This window comes from Lontra canadensis, unplaced genomic scaffold (assembly GCF_010015895.1).
Source record: "Lontra canadensis isolate GAN:19392208 unplaced genomic scaffold, GSC_riverotter_1.0 scaffold124, whole genome shotgun sequence".
In the NCBI taxonomy this organism is placed as follows: domain Eukaryota; kingdom Metazoa; phylum Chordata; class Mammalia; order Carnivora; family Mustelidae; genus Lontra; species Lontra canadensis.
This window is the reverse complement of record NW_022631118.1, coordinates 3390242-3408180: the sequence shown is the minus strand read 5'-3', so window position 1 is coordinate 3408180 and position 17939 is coordinate 3390242. Positions and strand designations below refer to the sequence as shown.

The window sequence follows — 17939 nt, the reverse complement described above, 5'->3', positions numbered from 1 at the left end:
GGAGCTAAAGGCAATGTGAAACTCCAGCACTTTTTTTCCTTTTTCCTAGATTTTATTTATTTATTTGACAGCGAAAAAGCACAAGCCGGAGAACAGAAGAAGAGGGAGAAGCAATTCCCAGCTAAGCTGGGAGCCCTATGTGGGCCTTGATCCCAGGACCCTGGGACCATGACCTGAGTTGAAGGTAGACGCTTAACCATCTGAGCCACCCAGGTGCCCTAACTCAAGCACTTTTTGCCTCTACCTACAACTGTTGGCTTGGAAACCACCTACGACCACACGGTTTGTGGGAAGACAGAGGTAATTTTACTCTTCACCTTAAGTATTTTGCTTTGCGTATGGATGGCTGAATATGTCACAGTTTATAAACTGTGGCATCTCGTACGCAACTGAACAAGGAAGCTGGCCTCTGCTATATTTTAAGATTTGTGGCTGCTTAACCCTGATTCCCCAGAGGAATCGCCAAGCTGTCCACACCCTGTCTATCCTACATAGGGATGAGTACACCTTCCTATATACTGAGGACTGTATCTTAGATTTAAAGAGTAAAACCTAGCAAGGCTACACCTACATCTAAGAAGAAGCAGGGTAGACACCACAATTGTACTCATGAACATCAGCCAGACTCTTTGACTTGTAAACGCGTGACAAAGCCTATTACTTAACTTCTCTGTGGTTGTTCCCCCACCTGAAAGTAGGGGTAATGAGACAACTACTGCAAAAAGGGGTTATGTATTACTATTAATAATCAGAATAAAAAATGTAGCTGCTCATACAATGGCAGGGTGTCTTCTCACCTGTGTGAAAAGTATGGCCACTGTTGCATACAGTTAAAAGAACTTTTATTTGAGAGATCTCAAAAAGAATCTTTGCTCTTCGTGCCACCTATAGTACTGGCTTGATAGGCTTTGTGGATTTATGAATCTCCTTTATTTGAACACAAATTTTTGTGTCAACATATCTTTCTGGGGAAGGGATCCCCAACTTTCATCAAATTCCTTGACTCAAAATATGTGAAAGAACCACTGATGTAAGGTTCAACTATTGCCCCTTTGAGCAAAAGATCTGAACCTGAGAGAGAGAAAGAGCACACAGAGAAGGAGAGAGGCTCTGATCTCTGCAATAGGGTGGTCAAGGCAGATACGAGTTCAAACTCTCATTCCATCATGTTCTTGTACTAGCTACCCAACCCTTGAAAGGCTCAGCTCCTCCTCTGTAAACCAGGAGTAAACCATATTGACATGATGGATTTGTTGCAAGGATTAAAGGAGACAAGACACGGACAATGCTCAGCACACAGTAAGTACTCTATAAATATTTGTTACTATATGCTTGTGGGCTTTTTAGGGGGAGACTTGAAAAATAAGACCATTTTGACTTATACATATTACATTACAAAACACAAATAACATTTTTAATGAATGGAAGTGTACACCTTAATTACCTGCTTTTTGAGAGCAGGACAGCTCTGTGGGGACAAGTGCTGCACCAGATCTCGGTTCGGGAGTTGGCTCTTTCATGTGATTCTGAGCTAAAGCACTTAGCACCCCTATAATGTTTGCTCTTCTGCAAAAAACCAGAATCACACCTGCATTCCTGCCTCATTATGACCTCAGATGCTCATTTTGTGGAAGCTCAAACGAGAGCGTGGCTGCAAAAGCATGTGGGAGAAAGCCTCTGAGCAAGACTGGTGATGCAAACAGCCAGATACACAAATGACTAAGACATATGGCATATGAGTCACAGAGCAGGTGTCCTCTCATTGGCTGACAATGCCTGAAAAAGCCAAGTCCTGCTGCGATTAACCCCGGACACTGCTGGAGAAGCCGCAGGAAGAGAAAAGTAAAAGTCAGGCGACATAAGGGAGAGAGTGGCAGGGGGAAAAGGTGGCAGCTATGATTAGCAGCAGTGAAGAGACTGGTGAAAAGCAGACCCATTTCAGGGCCACCCGACTGCACAAGGGTGTAGCATCTGAATACGCCTCTGCTTCTTCTGTCTCTATGGCCTTGAACACACTCTTCCATTGGCACGGTGAACGCCCCTCTCCCCCACTTACAGATGAATGCCTATCTGTCATTGGAAATTCACAGCAAAACAGTTTTGAGGCAGTCTGCTTGGGTCCAAGTACTGCCCTTACACAAGTTATGTAACCTCCTCTGGCTGCGTTTCCTCATCTGTCAGATAACAGGACCTACCTCTAGGGGCGATGAGAGGACTTTAGGGGACAGTCCACAAATGTGTTATCAGCACAGGACCTCATTTATGGAATATGTCCAAGAAACGCCAGCATGTAAAACCACGTTATTGTTCTCCCTGTGTCCGCTCCTTGGAGGCTCTGAAGCTGAACTGCCTCGTCTGAGCTGATACAATGAGATGGATATGACTATGCCTTCCTCAAAGGCTTCTCGAGAAGATGAACTGAGATGGTCAAGTAAAGCATCCAGACTGATAGCTAGCACTGTCAGAGAGCCAGGACCTGTTAGCTATGACAGTGATCATAGTAATACCTCCCTGCAATGTTTATTACAGAACAACAGTCCAATCGTTTACTTCTCTTCTGCTCCCACTATCGGTAAATCCCTTGAGAATAGGGATGAAATTTTTTCCTCCTCTCGTATCTGTAGCACCTACGCGACACCCAACACTCAGGCATGCAGTAAACGCTGGCTGAACAGAGGACTACAAATGGGGAGGGGGGCAACACCTCCCTCATGACTGGCCCTTTGAGGACACAACCTACATACTTCAGTCCCCTAGGGCATCACCCAAGGGTCTGGACACTCACCTCCAGAGAGGATTACATGGAAGGTTCTCATCACCCACGGACAACTATTGTTGGGAAACAGCCAATCAGAGTGAATTCACTCGAGAAAGGGGATCAGCGTTTCAGAGGGAAGAGTAAAGAAACAATTACAACAAGCACTTAAGCTGGAAAATTAACCTAAAAATATAAAAATGAACGCACTTCTTTTAATATTTAACAATTTAGATTTTGACTGCAATTATTATGGCCAAATAATTAATCAAGTGATGGGGGGGGCATAATTTTCTGACAGAACTGTCAGATATGGTTAAGTCCTAACCCCTGGCACCTGTGAATCTGACCTTCTCTGGAAACACTGTCTTTGCAGATGTAACCGAGTTAAGATGAAGTGATACTGGCCAGTTTCCTTGTAGGAAAGAAGAGGGAAATTTGGACAGAGACACGTAGACATACACAAGGGAGAGCTCCATGTGAGAATGGAGGAAGAGCCTAGAGGGATGCATCTATAAGCCAAGGAATGTCAAAGATTGCTGGCTACCACCAGAGGCTCACACCAGGCATGGAAGATGGGAGGATCCTCCTTTATAGCCTTCTGAAGGAGCACAGCCCAGCTGATACGATGATTTTAGACTTCTGGTCTCCAGAGGTATGTGACTAAATTTCTGTTCTTTTGAGCTATGGTAGCCCTAGGGAACTAATACAAGGATCAATAAAATGCTTGGAATGTTATTACTGCAGAGCTGACAAAGGGATAACTTCAGCCAGGCGACAATCTCCCCCACCCAGAACCTAACATACTCAAACTGGCTTGACGCCATGTCATGCCCACTGCCAGCCCGATCAGGATGCAGTTTTTTTTTTTTTTAAAGATTTTATTTATTTATTTGACAGAAATCACAAGCAGGCAGAGAGAGGGTGGGAAGCAGGCTCCCCGCTGAGCAGAGAGCCCGATTCGGGGCTCGATCCCAGGACCCTGAATCATAACCTGAGCAGAAGGCAGAGGCTCAACCCACTGAGCCACCCAGGCGCCCCCAGGATGCAGTTCTGAGGGGCAGGCTTCTGCTCTGTTTCTGAGTCCTAGTGTTGACCGCAGCAGCTTTCCTGCAGCTGCTCCTGGGATGGGGGCTTTGCAAGGTTCTCAGCAGGCCCCTCCCACAGACTGGAACCCTACCCCCACACCCAGCCTGCAGGTATAGCCAGAGCAGCCACTGAGATCTCCCTGGGGTCACTGCCCCTGGCCACTCCTCTGGCCATGGGGTTACCGAGCACATAACTGAATAGGAGCTGTCAGATTCTGCCAGTATGTGCTAGAAGCAAAAAGAAAAACCACTGAGGCTTCAATATTTTTAGAAGGCTTACAGAAGAGACACCACTGGAGCTGCCTCTCAGGGACAATGAGGATCTAAATACATGAACGTTTAGTCCACAAAATCCCACCAAGGGACAACTCTGTGTTGGGGCTGCAGAGAGGAAGCAGGCCTGGTCCCTGCTCTCCAGGAACTGACAGTCTAAATCCAGGTGTATGACAGCTGGCACAGCGAGGGGCATCAAGGCAGACTTTGTGGGAGCTGGAAGAACCAGCCCCACCAAGGGAGGGTGGTGGTGACAAGAAAACCTCCAAGAGAGTGACATGTAGGCTGGATCATGGGATGGGCGGCAACAGCCAGGAAGCGTGCGTGCTTGGGGGGGTCAAGAAGAGAAGTTCCGGGAAATGGGAGAGCGTAAAGAAAAGCCAGAGGAAGGAATTGTGATTGTATGAGTAGATGAGGAAGAGCCTCCATGGAAGCCTTTCTCTCACCCTGCAAGTGTAGAGTGAGGAAAGAGGATAGGGAAGAGGTGAGTTCGAGACCTAAGTGTAAACATCCTAGCACTTAAAGACATACACAGTAGAGGACACTTGTTCATATTTTGGAAGTGGCAAAGGATTTGGATTAGGATTATTTTAAAAAATTAACTTAGTGCATTTCAAATATGATTTGATGCACATTAAGTTCAGACGTAATTTTCAAGGACACACCTACTACCAAAAAAAAAAAAAAAAAAAAAAGCCAAAAAAAACAAGGTGTGACCTACCACACTGGAAAGGCTATCTACAAACAGATCTGACTTAAGCCATAATTCTGACTTAAGCTAAGGCCATCATGACTTACTTCTTTGACGTGATTATAGGCATGTCTGTCTTCATATCTGTAACAACAAAAAAGTTCTGTTCAGACAAATTTTCCTAAAGGTAAAAACCACATTGAAAATCCAGAAAAACAAAGAGAATTTCAAGAATCACAAATCACACATTTAGAAGGCTAATCTTGCCCAACCCGCAATGGCATGCTTTATAAGCCATCATTCCTTGAACCCACTGGAAGGCAATGCTGACTGATCACAGCACTCTTGCTGTGCCCAGATGTGACCCTGAAATCCTTCTCAACACCGCAGCGCAGCAGCAATGGCATGCAAGAGGAAACCTCTCTGCCACCTCTGAACTTTTGGATGAGAATATCGACGCCCTAAAGTTATACACTTTGCCATTTTCCCATGCTCCATAAGGCATCTTCAGTCAAAGTGCCCTACATGTACCTACAAAAAGGGTTGATGAAGTGAATTTCATGGCAGTGTTGGTGCTGGGTGTAGACCTGGGAGTTCTGGGTTTTAGCTCTGGGTATCTGGCTGGTTGAGCCTTTCCACCTTCGGTATTATTTACTGATCACCTGATGGTGTGGGTTTTAATCCTCATCCTCCTCCACTCTGCCTTTGAGCAAATCGTTTCTCCTTACCCAAACTCAGCCTTCTGCCCAGGGCATTAAAGGCTTGGAATAGATGATCATCAGCTTTAAAAACACTAGGAGTTCACACACTCCTACCTCCTTAGGAATTTGTCAGTTTTCACTGTGTCATGACCTCCCTCCTCTGGTAAATTTAATAAAAATGACAATTTAGCATGTATTACTGATAGTCATCCATGTGCCAAGCACTAGAGACATAGAAGTAAGAAAGTAAATCCTCTCTTCTTGAGATACAGCCCAGTTGGGGAGACAGACCAGAAATGACTGATTCTAACCCAAGCTGAAGAGTAAAAGGAGTATAAAGGGAGTAGCTCACTTTACCTGAAAGGCTTAGTAAAAAACACCAAGGAGGAGGAGTAGCTGAGCTGGGCTCTTGAAGAGTGAATGAGGGTTCACCAGGCAGACCAGAGGGAAGGAGGCAGGGGAAGCCATGCAGAGGCTGAGAGAGTAAATGCATGGCAGGTCCATGGAATGGCAAGTAGCCCAATGTGGCTGTAGTGCCAACAAGTAGAAGAGAGTGCAGAGAGAGGGTGGAAGATGAGGCTGAAGCCAGAATTTGAAGACCCTCCTAAAATGGACATTTGAGATTTACTTCTTCAGGGCAGTCCACAAGCTTCATTTCTGATTCCTTGGCATAAATTCCTTTCCTTCAAATTTCTATTACTGTCTAAAATTCAGTTCCTACACAGATCAGGAGAAGATTCTCAATTGTTAAGATCATCATACTATTTGAAAGCTTTCTAGGTTTCTGGCCAAATATTCGTAACTGCTGAAGCTTGATGGTGGGAGTCATTATGCTATTTTTTCCCCCACTTTTTTCCCTCGCTTTTTGAAAAAATGAAAAAAGTTTTCAGACATACAAAAGTAAGGAGAATAGTATAATAAATTCCCACGTTGCCATCCCTCAGCTTTAACAATTAACTCATGGCCAGTCTTGCTTCATTTGTTCTTCTGTTCATTCTCCTGTCTCCAGATTATTCTGAAAAAGATCCCTCACATCCTATCACAGTATCTCTAAGTAGCGCTTATGTATTTCTCTAAAGACTTAAAAAAAATGAAAAACAAAAAAACAAAAAACCTTCTATAAAAAAATTGGGGGCGTTGGCTGGCTCAGTTGGTAGAGCATGTGACTCGAACTTGAGGCTGTGAGTTCAAGTCCCACATGAGCATAGAGCTTACTTAAAACAATTATAAAAATTGGAAAAATAATTGCAATACTTTTATTACTTTTAAAAATTACTATTAATTCCTTAGCCTCATCCAAAATCTATGGACTGTCACAATTTTTGAAAATCAGACTCAAAATCCATCTAAGGCCTATATGTTACAACTGACTGATAAATCTGAAGTTGATTCTAATATATGTGACCCCACATGTTTTTCTTCTCTGTGATTCACTTACTGAAGCAATTGGGTCTTCTGTCCTGTACAGCTTCCCCCTAGTCTGGCCTCAGAGGATCACGTCCCTATTGTGCTGTAAACACCGTGGCTCATCAAAGGTCACAGGCCCAGTACTGTCCTTGAATTACTCATGGATGGTCCAAGAAGAGACTGCACCAACCTTTAAGCAACTGCCTCACTCAACACATCGCTTAGTTCAGCTCCCCTTGTTTTCACAGCCTGATGTTCACAGAGAGGGAAGCCATAGGTAAAAAGCTAAATAGTAGGGGATCTATTTCCATTCTGGTGCAAAGGACTTGTCTGACACTTCAGTACTTTGAGCAGCACTGTCTTAATTAACGCATTCTTTGACCCTGTTTCCTGTAAATCAGTGCATCTAGAGGCTTGACCAGATTCAGGCTCAGTATCTTGGGCAGCCTACTTCATGGGTGGTGCTGTGTGTTTCCCTCACAAGACAAAAAAATGTGTTGTCTCTTTGTATGTCATCAACACCACTGGTGATCAATGCTTTATTAGAGGATGCAAAATGGTGCTATTCTAATCCCATTATTTCTTGTTTATTAGCAGGAATCTTCTATAGAGAGAAATCCCTCACTACTTAGTGACCCCAAGAACCAGTCCATGTTTACCAATTTCCAAAATGGTGAATCCTCCACAAGTGAACTGAGAATTTCTCCTGGAATGTATCAGTATGTACTAGCAAAAATTAAAAGATTTAAGCGTTTTTTTAGATATTATTACCAATGACTGGATTTTAAAACAAATCATATTATTAATTATTTTTGTTTGTTTTTAGCAAGAGAGAGAGAGAATGAGAGAGAGAATCTGAAGCAGGCTCCATGCTCAGCACAGAGCCTGATGTGGGGCTCAATTTCACGACCCTGAGATCACAGCCTGAACCGCAATCAAGTGTTGGACACTAAAACCGACTAAGCCACCCAGGTGCCCCTATAGCATTATTCTCATTGATGTTCAAATGTTTCCCTCTTTGGTCTGGGGAGCCTCCTTTGAAACAAGCCTAGCACTTTTTGATAATCTTCTTTGCTTCCTGGTATAGATGTTTATTGTGAAAATCCTGGCTCTCAACCACACCAACATAATTAATCATATGCTTTTCTACACAATATCCATACAACAGTCAGTTGTATGATTGCTATCACCTATAAAATAATTGCTGAAAGTAATGTGAAGATTATTTTGCAACTCTTCCTTTCTTTAGAGTATAGGGCAGGTTGATTGCACTGATGCCCCTAGCTCTTCAGGTCTTCCATCTTCCAAACACCTTGACTCTAGACAAGTTGGAGTAACAGCAAACATGCCGTGAAGAGAGGTCCAAAAAGCACCATGAGAACATGCCTGGGCTAGCTTGCTAAAAGAATGACATATATGGTGCCCGCTGCCTCTCATCCCAGTTGAGACCATCTTAGACCAGCTGACAGCCAACTAACAGACAACCAGACACTAGTAAGTCCAGCTCGATCCATTATTGGACTAAATCCATCAGAGCAGCCAGCTGATCTCTCTAACTAACCAGCTAGATGAGTATATCCAGCCCAGATCAGCACACCTACCCAGCAAACCTATAGACTTCTCAGCAATTTGGATGCTGCTGAAAGCCACTGGTTAAACAACACTGTGCCAACAGATAACTGACACAAAGTCTATCCTATTAGGATTGAACCTCAAGTCACCATGTTCTACAGTCACTCAAAATAGTTTTCTTCCATGGCTATACCACCAACTTGATATATAGATTCCACTTTTTTTTTAATTACTTTTTAAAATTTAACTTTGTTTTGTAATCATGTAACACATTTACAAGGTTCCAAAGTTAAATCTATAGTCGCACCTCTTTCTCCATCCTGTCCCATCCCTCCACCATAGGCATTAAAAAGAATCCGTGATTTATCCTTCCTTAAATTTCAAAAATATATTTATATCCCCCTACCTTCAGATAAACCATGGCATACTACGCAGACTCCCCCTTACTGTGCTTTCTTTGCTTAGGAACACATCCCAGTTATCTCTCATTCTTAGCTCAGCTCCATGGTACTTCATTGTATGAATGCAGTACAGTGTTAATTGACCAGTCCCCTCATACTGGACATTTGGGTCATTTCCAGTCTTTAACATAAGAAACAGTTTGCAATGAATAGCCTTGTGCAATTTCTTTTCATATTTTTGCCAGTCTATCTTTCAGATAAATTCCTAGAAATGGAATTGCTGGGTTAAAAGTAAATGCTAGATATCCACGAGCGAAACACTGGACCCCTACTTTATATCATACACAAAAATTAACTCAAAGTGGATCAGAGACCTAAATTTAAGAGCTGAAAATATAAAACTCTTAGAAGAAAACACAGGGGAGAATCTGCATCAGCTTGGATTTGGCAATGGTTTCCTAAATATGACACTAAAACCATAGGTAATGAAAGAAAAAAACAGATAAACTGGACTTTATTAACATTAAAAATTTTTATCACTTCAGACTCACCAAGATGGCTATCAAAAAAAAACAGACAAAAAAAATCAAAACCCAGAAGATAACAAGTGGAAGAATTAGGAACTTTGTGTACTGCTGGTGGGAATATAATAGGGGGCAGATATTGTAGAAAACTGTTTGGCATTTGCTAAAAAATGAAAACAGAACTATCATAAGAGCCAGCAAGTTCACTTCTAGGTATATGCCCAGGAGAAATGAAAATATATGTTCACACACACACACACACACCCCTGTATATGAACATTCACAGAAGCACTATTCATAACAGACCCAACGTGGGAACACCCCAAATGCCCATCTTTGGATGAGTGGATAAACAAAACATGGGATACCCATACAATGGGATACTATTCAGGATAAGTTCTGATAACGCTACAACATGGCTTCACAATGTATGATTCCAGTTACAATGAAGTATCTAGAATGGGCAACCTCAGAGACACAGTGAACATATTAGAGTGGCTAGGGGTTAGGGGGAGAGGAAGATTGTCGGGGGGGGAGGCATACATATAAATAATTTTGCCAGCCATTGCTAAATTCCCCTCCGTGACAGTTGTACCACCTGCATTCCTACCAGCGATGCGTGAAGAGTGTTTCTCTGGGCCTCCCCAAGAAGAATATGGTCGAACTTCTGGATTTTTGCCAATCTGATTGCTAAAATGGTATTTTAGTGCAGATTTAATTTGTATTTTTTCTTACAAAAAAATCCCAATTATGTTTTTATCTGCTGGCATTGGTTATGTAATCACCATGAGACTTCCTTGGACAAACACACTAAGGTAAAAGATTTTTAAGTTAAAAGAAGGCGAGTCAAGCAAGTAAGAACTACACACATTAGTTAATGTTTTAACAAATTCATTAATGTTATGGTTATTGTTTAAATTCTAATCCTAGAAATAAAAAATATAAAACTCATTTTGCATACAGGTAAAGAGGTACTTAAACTACTAGTACCTTCTGAGTGCACAGTACCCTGCTAGTCAATGTTTAACAACAGAAAAACCTGAATAACACTTTTGATAACTCCAGAAATTAGTTAAAACTCATTTTCACCAATCATCAGAATCCTTTCACCTTGATCAGAATTATTATGGTTGCTAGTTTTAGCAGTAAAATTGCCACTGTGCATATTATGTCTTCTCCAGAGAATTCTCCTATGTAATCTAAAGTGTAAGATCAAAGATGAAAAAAAATAATTTGCCAAACGAACTGAATGAGGTACACATTTACCTTTCCACTTAGCAATGAGCTTAGGATCTGAAATTGTGAAGTTTGGACGGCTTCTAGACAGGATACCTTTTCCAAAATAACCCTTCCAGGAAAAGAGAAAACAAAGTTAGTTCATGTTTAGTTACCATTTTTATAGCTGATGGAAAATAACTATTTGAGTTAACAAGAGATTCATTCTATTTTTCTTAGCTTTACATTTTCCTCCTGATTAATGATTACTAATGAAGATCTTAGCATTTATCTCTGATTGTTTGAAGAGTTCTAGTAAGTTTTCAGTACACCTTTTGTGTCTTAACCTAATGATTTCAGTCTGGGTTTGGTAAGCTTAAGGCAATGGGACAGGCAGAGGCAGGGCCTTGGCCTAGAGCCCCATTTCACAAGGATCAGTGCCACCTGCTGTATCCCACTTTGAGAAGGTGGCTACAACATATGTATTTTATATAAAAATGTTTAGAAAAGACATTTTAGAGAGGAAGTAGATCAGTGGGTGACATGGGTTGGAAGTGGGAGCAGGGATTAAGTGCAATGGTACAAGGGAACTTTTTGTGGTGATGGGAATGCTCCACAACTGGACCGTAATGGTGACTGCACAACTCTATGAATTTACTACAATCACTGAATTACACATTTACAATGAGTGAATTTTTATGGCACTAAATTATACCTCAATAAAGCTATTTAAAAAATGCTCCCAAGTTGGGGCACCTGGCTGCCTCAGTTGGTACAGCATGTGACTCTTGAGCTCAGGGTTGTGAGTTCAAGCCCCCTGCTGTGGGTAGAGATTACTTAAAAAAAAAAAAAAAAAAAAAGCCTCCAGTAACAAACTGGCTATGGATGGGGGTGAGGTGGGGAGGAAACAGGCTACCAATCTCAACCTGAACCTATCATGGGCGGAAAACACAAAAACTAGAACTTGTTCTCATCTAAGAAGAGGTCCCCAAAGAGACGAGATCACAAATAAGGAACCAGAGTACATACTGAAGCCTCACCTGTCCATGAGCCAGAACAACACACCCCTCTGTGTTTACCTCTGGAGATGGAGTGGGAGAGGGGAATTTTTACTTTTTACCCATTAGATTTCTGTAAATTGCTTGACATTTTTATGAACATGCATGGCTTTTATAACTGAAAGACAAGAAAGGCCAATGCACGACCTTACTATGTTGTTGCAATGTGGGTTCAAGGGTGGGGGAGTAGTCTTCCTCATTAACATATGGCTTCAGGGCACCTGATTCAAATTGCACAGTTCTCTCCAACACTGGACTGAATGGCAAGGAAAGAATATGGGTCAATTATGGTTTGCTTTTGGGAGTGAATGGGGGGAAGCAAAAAGGATAGCTGGCTCAGGGCTGTCAAAAGCAGCCATGTCAAAGCCTCTAACACTTACTCTCCCATAGAGCTGCTCCATATCTTCTGCGTTCCTCACAATTACATTGTTGTTTATCAGCTCTGCTGTGAACACTTTGAAGTCTTGCTTAGGCCCACAGTCCTGACCAAAAGGGATGGGCAGTGGAGACTCGTAACTCTCATACACTCTTCTTTTCCGCTTTGGGGCACGGAAAACTGCTTCTGCCATTTCTCAAGGGTAGCTGTTTTTAAAAGAGTATAATAAGGAGAAAGAAATAGATAGCCAATCCATAACTATGTTGACCAAAAATGGGGATGCATTTATCTCTAGGCTCAGAAAACTTTGTGGTTCATGTGAAAAATAAAATATTTAGAAGCAGTGTACTAAAAGAAGGAGTAATGAGAACATTTTGTACAAGCACTACAAATCCCAATCACCTAAAATATCTCAATTCCCAAAACTGTGCTCAAGAAGTCAGTAATGATATTTCTAATTATCATGGACAAGACTGAGGCCTAGTGGCATGTCTGAAGTCATAATGCCATGCAAAAGTCTACTGATAGCAAGCACAACAGGATTCCTGTTCTTTTGCTCAGACAACAGACATTTACTGAGTACCTACCAGGGCCTCATTATAATCAGAGGTGTTGGCTATATAAAGATAAAGCCAAAAAAGACACTGTCCTCAAAGAATTAAATCTAGTCAGTATTTTTATTTTCCAAAATAAAAGGACCTTAAAATACATTCTAAACATTAGGTCAATCATCTTCTAATTTATAAGGTAAATTAATAAGTGATAACAGCAATGACAGAAACCGTTATTTCAGGGTTTGTTATGTACCACCAAATGTGAGTGGCAAAGAGCACGAACTCTAAAGCTAGAATGCCAGGACTGAATTGGCTTTACTAGTCCTACCTGTGTAATTTGGGGCAAAAGATGCTTAATCTCTCTGTGCTTTGGTTTCCTCATTTGCAAAATAAGGATGAAAAACAGATTCTATCTTAGAGTTAAGACTCCATAAAGGGCCGAGAAGAGTACCTGGTACATAATGAGCTTCACGCATGTATGTGCTTTAATTATCATTATGGGATGAGCACTACCAATTCTGGTTTACAGATGAAGAAAACAGGTTCAGGTCAGAGAGATTTTGTAAAAGGTCCATTCAGATGATCCCAGGTCTGTTGAATTTCAAAGCCTACACTCTTCTCACGGGGCTCTGCTGTGAGCATAGGCAGCATCTCCCACCCACCCTCCTTGTCTGAAGGCCCACTATTTCTCAAGGTTAGGAGCCAAAGGGTTCCAGAGAATTATGGAATTACTTAGACAAGACTGTCCTTGTCTGTCCTTGTCTTAGTCCTGAGCCAGGGTGCACTCAGCACTCTGAGGAAGTAAAGGAAGCCAAAGTCAGTACCTCTCCCTTCCAGGCCTTATACTCAATCTAAAGAGACAAAACAAGCACATAACACACATGAAAGCAAACTGAAGGTAACACAACAGGCTACAATTTCATAATGGCTAAAGGAAGGAAATGAAGTTGAGTGCACCGTGTGATAAAGAAAAAGAGCCACAGCAGATATATCTAACTTAGGAAAATTCAACCACATGCAAAGGGGGAAAATGTAAACAATGCAAGCGTCTGGGCCAGGCCCTCCACTCTCCCAACAGATGCCCTGGAATGAGAGGGGAGACTTGAATCTGCTGCTCCCTTCGTCCCGGCCCAGTTTGATTTAAGTGGAGAGCAGATCCAGTGCTTGAAAATATAGTTTTCATGTTTCATCTACATGGATCCAAGAGAAAAAAGTAAGACTGCTTATTAAAATGCCTCCTGCACTTAATACCAGGATCCATTGGGCAACGGATGCAACCAAGCCTGAAACAGCCAGTGATGGTGGCCAAATCTGTGGAAGGTAAGTGGTTTTATGGGTTCGTGACCATTAAAAAGAAATCGAATGCCTTGTCCAGTGTGTGATGATACCTTTATCTGCCTTCTCAAAGAAATTGAGGAATTAGATGAGGACAAAGGAAAATACAGAACAAGCAAGAGTTACAGAAATTAAAAAACCAATTACAAAGATAACTGTGAAAAATAAGAATCACCAAGTTGGAACCTTCATAGAAATAACCAAGTATGCTAAGCAGCAAACACTAGAGTAATTTTTTAAATAAGATCCCTCAATGGAATTACATACTGAGCATGACTCATATATACATTATACACATGCTATAAAGCCTTTATAACAAGCCATGTATGTTGGATGTTAATGGGCAATTAAGAGATTTTCTTCCAAGAGCATTTTAACTAAATTTTCACTTGCTGATTTATCCCTCAATCCAAGCTGATGATCACATTTCGTATTCAGAAGAAACAGCAAGAAAAAAAAAAAAAGAAGAAGAAACAGCAATTTATCCTAAAACTTAAACAATGCTATGTCAGCTTTTTTGAGGCAGGATGTTTGAATCTAGTGAGAAACTTTCCAGGCATTTTCAGGAGCAAGTTGAACTTTTATGAGATTTTTCACTTTTGAAACTTAACTTCTGGTTAGTATATGCTACTTGTATATGCTACATTTGGAATTTTTTGAAAAAAAAAAAAGGAAATGTTAAATGGCTAACTTCAAGAACTTCCAATTAAATTCTCTTGAACAAGTGACAATGAAGTTATAATTTGCCTGGTTTGGAACTTTCCCTCAGATTGCTGCTATATTCTCCTTATTTTTTTTCACGATTTTTTTTTTAATATATTTATTCGACAGTCAGAGATCACAGGTAGGCAGAGAGGCAGGCAGAGAGAAAGAGGCTGAGAAGAGAGCCCGATGCGGGGCTTGATCCCAGGACCCTGAGACCATGACCTAAGCCAAAGGCAGAGGCCCAACCCACTGAGCCACCCCGGCACCCCAATATATACTCTTTAAGAAAAAAGCAAGAATGAGCTAGGACACTTGATGGCAAGAACTCTGTATTCCAACCCAAGTGTGTGTGACAGAGAGGTTCCTGCCACAAAATCTTCCCTGCTTTCCACAAAACCTCAAAGTCTGGTGGTGTCACCTCTGCCCATGTGGCAGGAAAGGCTTCAAGAATCTGGCTCATAGGACTCCTAGATATGCAAATCTGACATTATCATGTGACCTTGCACAACCCACTTAAGCTCTCTGAGCCCTGTTTCTTCATCTTCAACTTGAATAGGACTGGAAAACAGTTTGGAAGTCACTCAAAGGTTAAACACAGAATAACCATATGATCCAGCGATTCCACTCCTTGGTACAGATATAAGAAAACTAAAAACATGTTTATGCAAAAATCCATACCGGAATGTTTAGTGATTCATCATAGCCAAAAAAACCCAACAACAAAAAAAGTGGTAATAACCCAAATGTCCCTCAACAGATGAATGGATCAATGAAATGTGTTGTATCCATATATAATGGATTACCAGCAATGAAGGAACAAAGTGCTGATACATGCTACAGTGTATATGAAGCTTGAAAGCATTACCCTAAGTGAAAGTAGTCACAAAAGACCACATATAAGACCATTAATAAGAAATGTCTGCAATAGCAAATCCATAGAATCACAAGTGGATTAGTGATCACCAGGTGCTGACGGAAGGGAGAAATGAAGAGCAACTGCTAATAGGTACAGATTTATTTTTGAGGGTGATGAAAATGTTTTAAAACTGGATTGCAGTGGTGGTGATGGCTGCCCAACTGTGAATATACTAAAATCACCAAATTGTATATTTTGCAAGGGTGAGTTTTACGGTATGTGAATGGTCTCAATAAAACTGCTACTTAAAAAATTCAATAGGACAAACCAAATGATCTCTAGTTTCATGGTTTTGTGAAGGAATTATCTTGTGTTGAATTTGAAAGGCAAAACGGGGGAGAAAGGACTGCATTCACTATCTTCCATTATCTGCATTAGGCATTTAAGACATGTTTCTTTAGTGCCATGAGAGGAGAACAGCATAATGTAAGATGTGGCATGTGAATAAAATTAGAAGAGGTAATTATCATAGGTACGACATGCCAGGCACGGACTGTGCCATATGCTACACACATGGGTACTACTATCCTTTCACAGACAAGGAAACAGGCTTAGAGAGGGCCAATCATTTGCCCAAAGCCCCAGTGCACAGAGACATAGCATTGTAAGAAGACTGGCCTTAAAGAGACCCATGTCTGAACCACACACGTATGTATAGGAATGACTGGGCCAGTTGTCAAGGGGTTTGGAAGGTGAAGGCTGGTTTAGACTTGGGAGTCAGCGCAGAGGCTCAAGCAGGGAATGAGAACTGAAAAGAGATTAATTAACTCTGGGTGGTATACAATAGTGGCTCTCAAGCTTGGGTGCCCGTAGAATCACCTGGAGAAATCTTAAAACTCCTAATGCTCAGAGCTTAACTGCAATTACATCAGAAATTCTGGGGTGGGACCCAGATGATTTCAGCAGTAGCCAAAGTTGCCAGCTACTGGTGACAGGATAGCCTATTCAAACTCACTTAATCCCAACAGCTCCTTAAGTATACTCCCATTGTTCAGAGCAGGAAAGGGACTCAGAGGGGCTGAGTGCTATGCACCTGTAAGGGATTGTTGTTTCTCCTTTCCCAACCCAGGGCATACTTGACTCCAGACACAAGAAGTGTAAGTGCATTTACTTTACTATCAAAAGCAGGGCTTGCTCCTTATTCTTCCCTTGAGCAGACAAGTTAACACTGTTTATAGGTATTCAGTAAATGTTTATTCCAAACAAAACAAGCAAAGCAAAAACGGGGGAGGTAGCTCCATTTAATTTTCCAATCCCCTGGAAACACCTTGCCAAATAAACCTGGTTAAAAAACCTCCCACCCAGTAAAGCTCACCTTCTCCCAATTAAAAAATGTTTGAAGCTCCAAAGGTGTACCTCCTGGGATAAGGGAGGCAAGGATGAAAGGGACAAGGCAAACAATCCAGGCCCTGGGGAGCTTTCAAGTCAGAACCTGACACTAAGCCACATAAACAAACGATAACCTTTTGAAGGTTGTTGTGAGGATTAAGTGGGTTAACTGTGTGAAGGCGAAGGAGCCTCGTACTGGGCCTGTCATGTGCAAGATGCTAGCCAGACGGGGGCTCCAACTGCAATAAGTGACTTCACACAAGCCAGAAGGTATTAAGGGCCCAGCAAATTCATAATTCCCTGCCTTACTTCATCCCTCTGCGGATTTCCTTGAGCGCCCCCCGCCCTTCAACAACTGCACTAGCGGCTGAGGATCCTCTCGGGCAGAGACGGGTGTCCAATACACCTCTATGTCCCCAGCCCACAGCACTGAACGCGGCATCCTGTTCTTGGGAAAGAACGAAGAGAAGTGCAAAGGGCTACAGGTGCTGGAAGAACCGGAGAGGAGCTAATTCCGGTGGAACCAGGAAGCCTGGCTCCCCTGCCCGGCCTACTCTGGGGCGGCTGTGCAACCCGGGGAGTCTCTACGCCCTTTCCGCTCCCGCTCTTGAGAGCTTTCAGAGAAGGCGCCGTCGCCTCTCCCACCGCGAGACGTGGCCACCGCGCTCAGCGCCACCGGACACCGCCAGCGGCTCGCCCCGGCGCCTTACCTTCCTTAGCCCCACGCGCTCGTCGTTACCCCGGTAACGCCGGCGGGTGGGCGGTCACCGCCGCCGTCAAGCAGTGCGGCCGCAAAACCGGGCGAATGCGCAGCCGCAGAGTCCTCGGGCATGCCTGCCGGGTCTTTGCGGAGAGCGCGTGCGCAGAAGCCGCGCCTACTCCTGACCTTTGGCCCGGTGTAAGCGCTGGGGTCGTACGGACAGCCTCCTGTATAGATGCCACTTTTGTTTAATTCTCACAGCAGTCTCGCAAGATTCGTTTTACATGAGATCCCAAGTTACTTGTCCTATGTCACATAGCTAGGAGGTGGAAAAGAGAC

General features: G+C 42.5%; 1 protein-coding gene across 4 annotated transcripts in view; it reads right to left on the bottom strand.

Annotated features, from left to right (window-relative positions):
* Positions 1–17709, bottom strand: part of TSEN2 (tRNA splicing endonuclease subunit 2) — a 42807-nt gene extending 25098 nt beyond the window's left edge. For 3 of the 4 annotated variants that reach the window (XR_004380755.1, XR_004380756.1, XM_032841495.1), the window contains exons 1-4: positions 17611–17709; positions 12066–12283; positions 10679–10760; positions 4915–4951 (exon numbers count right to left, since the gene is read on the bottom strand). Coding sequence is in view for 2 of the 4 variants with exons in the window: in XM_032841495.1 (XP_032697386.1) it covers positions 4915–4951; positions 10679–10760; positions 12066–12254 (308 nt within the window). In the remaining 2 variants the exon portion in view is untranslated. The remainder of the gene's footprint in view (positions 1–4914; positions 4952–10678; positions 10761–12065; positions 12284–17610) is intronic. The other variant, XM_032841496.1, reaches the window with a different exon arrangement.
* Between the last annotated feature and the right edge of the window lie 230 nt (positions 17710–17939).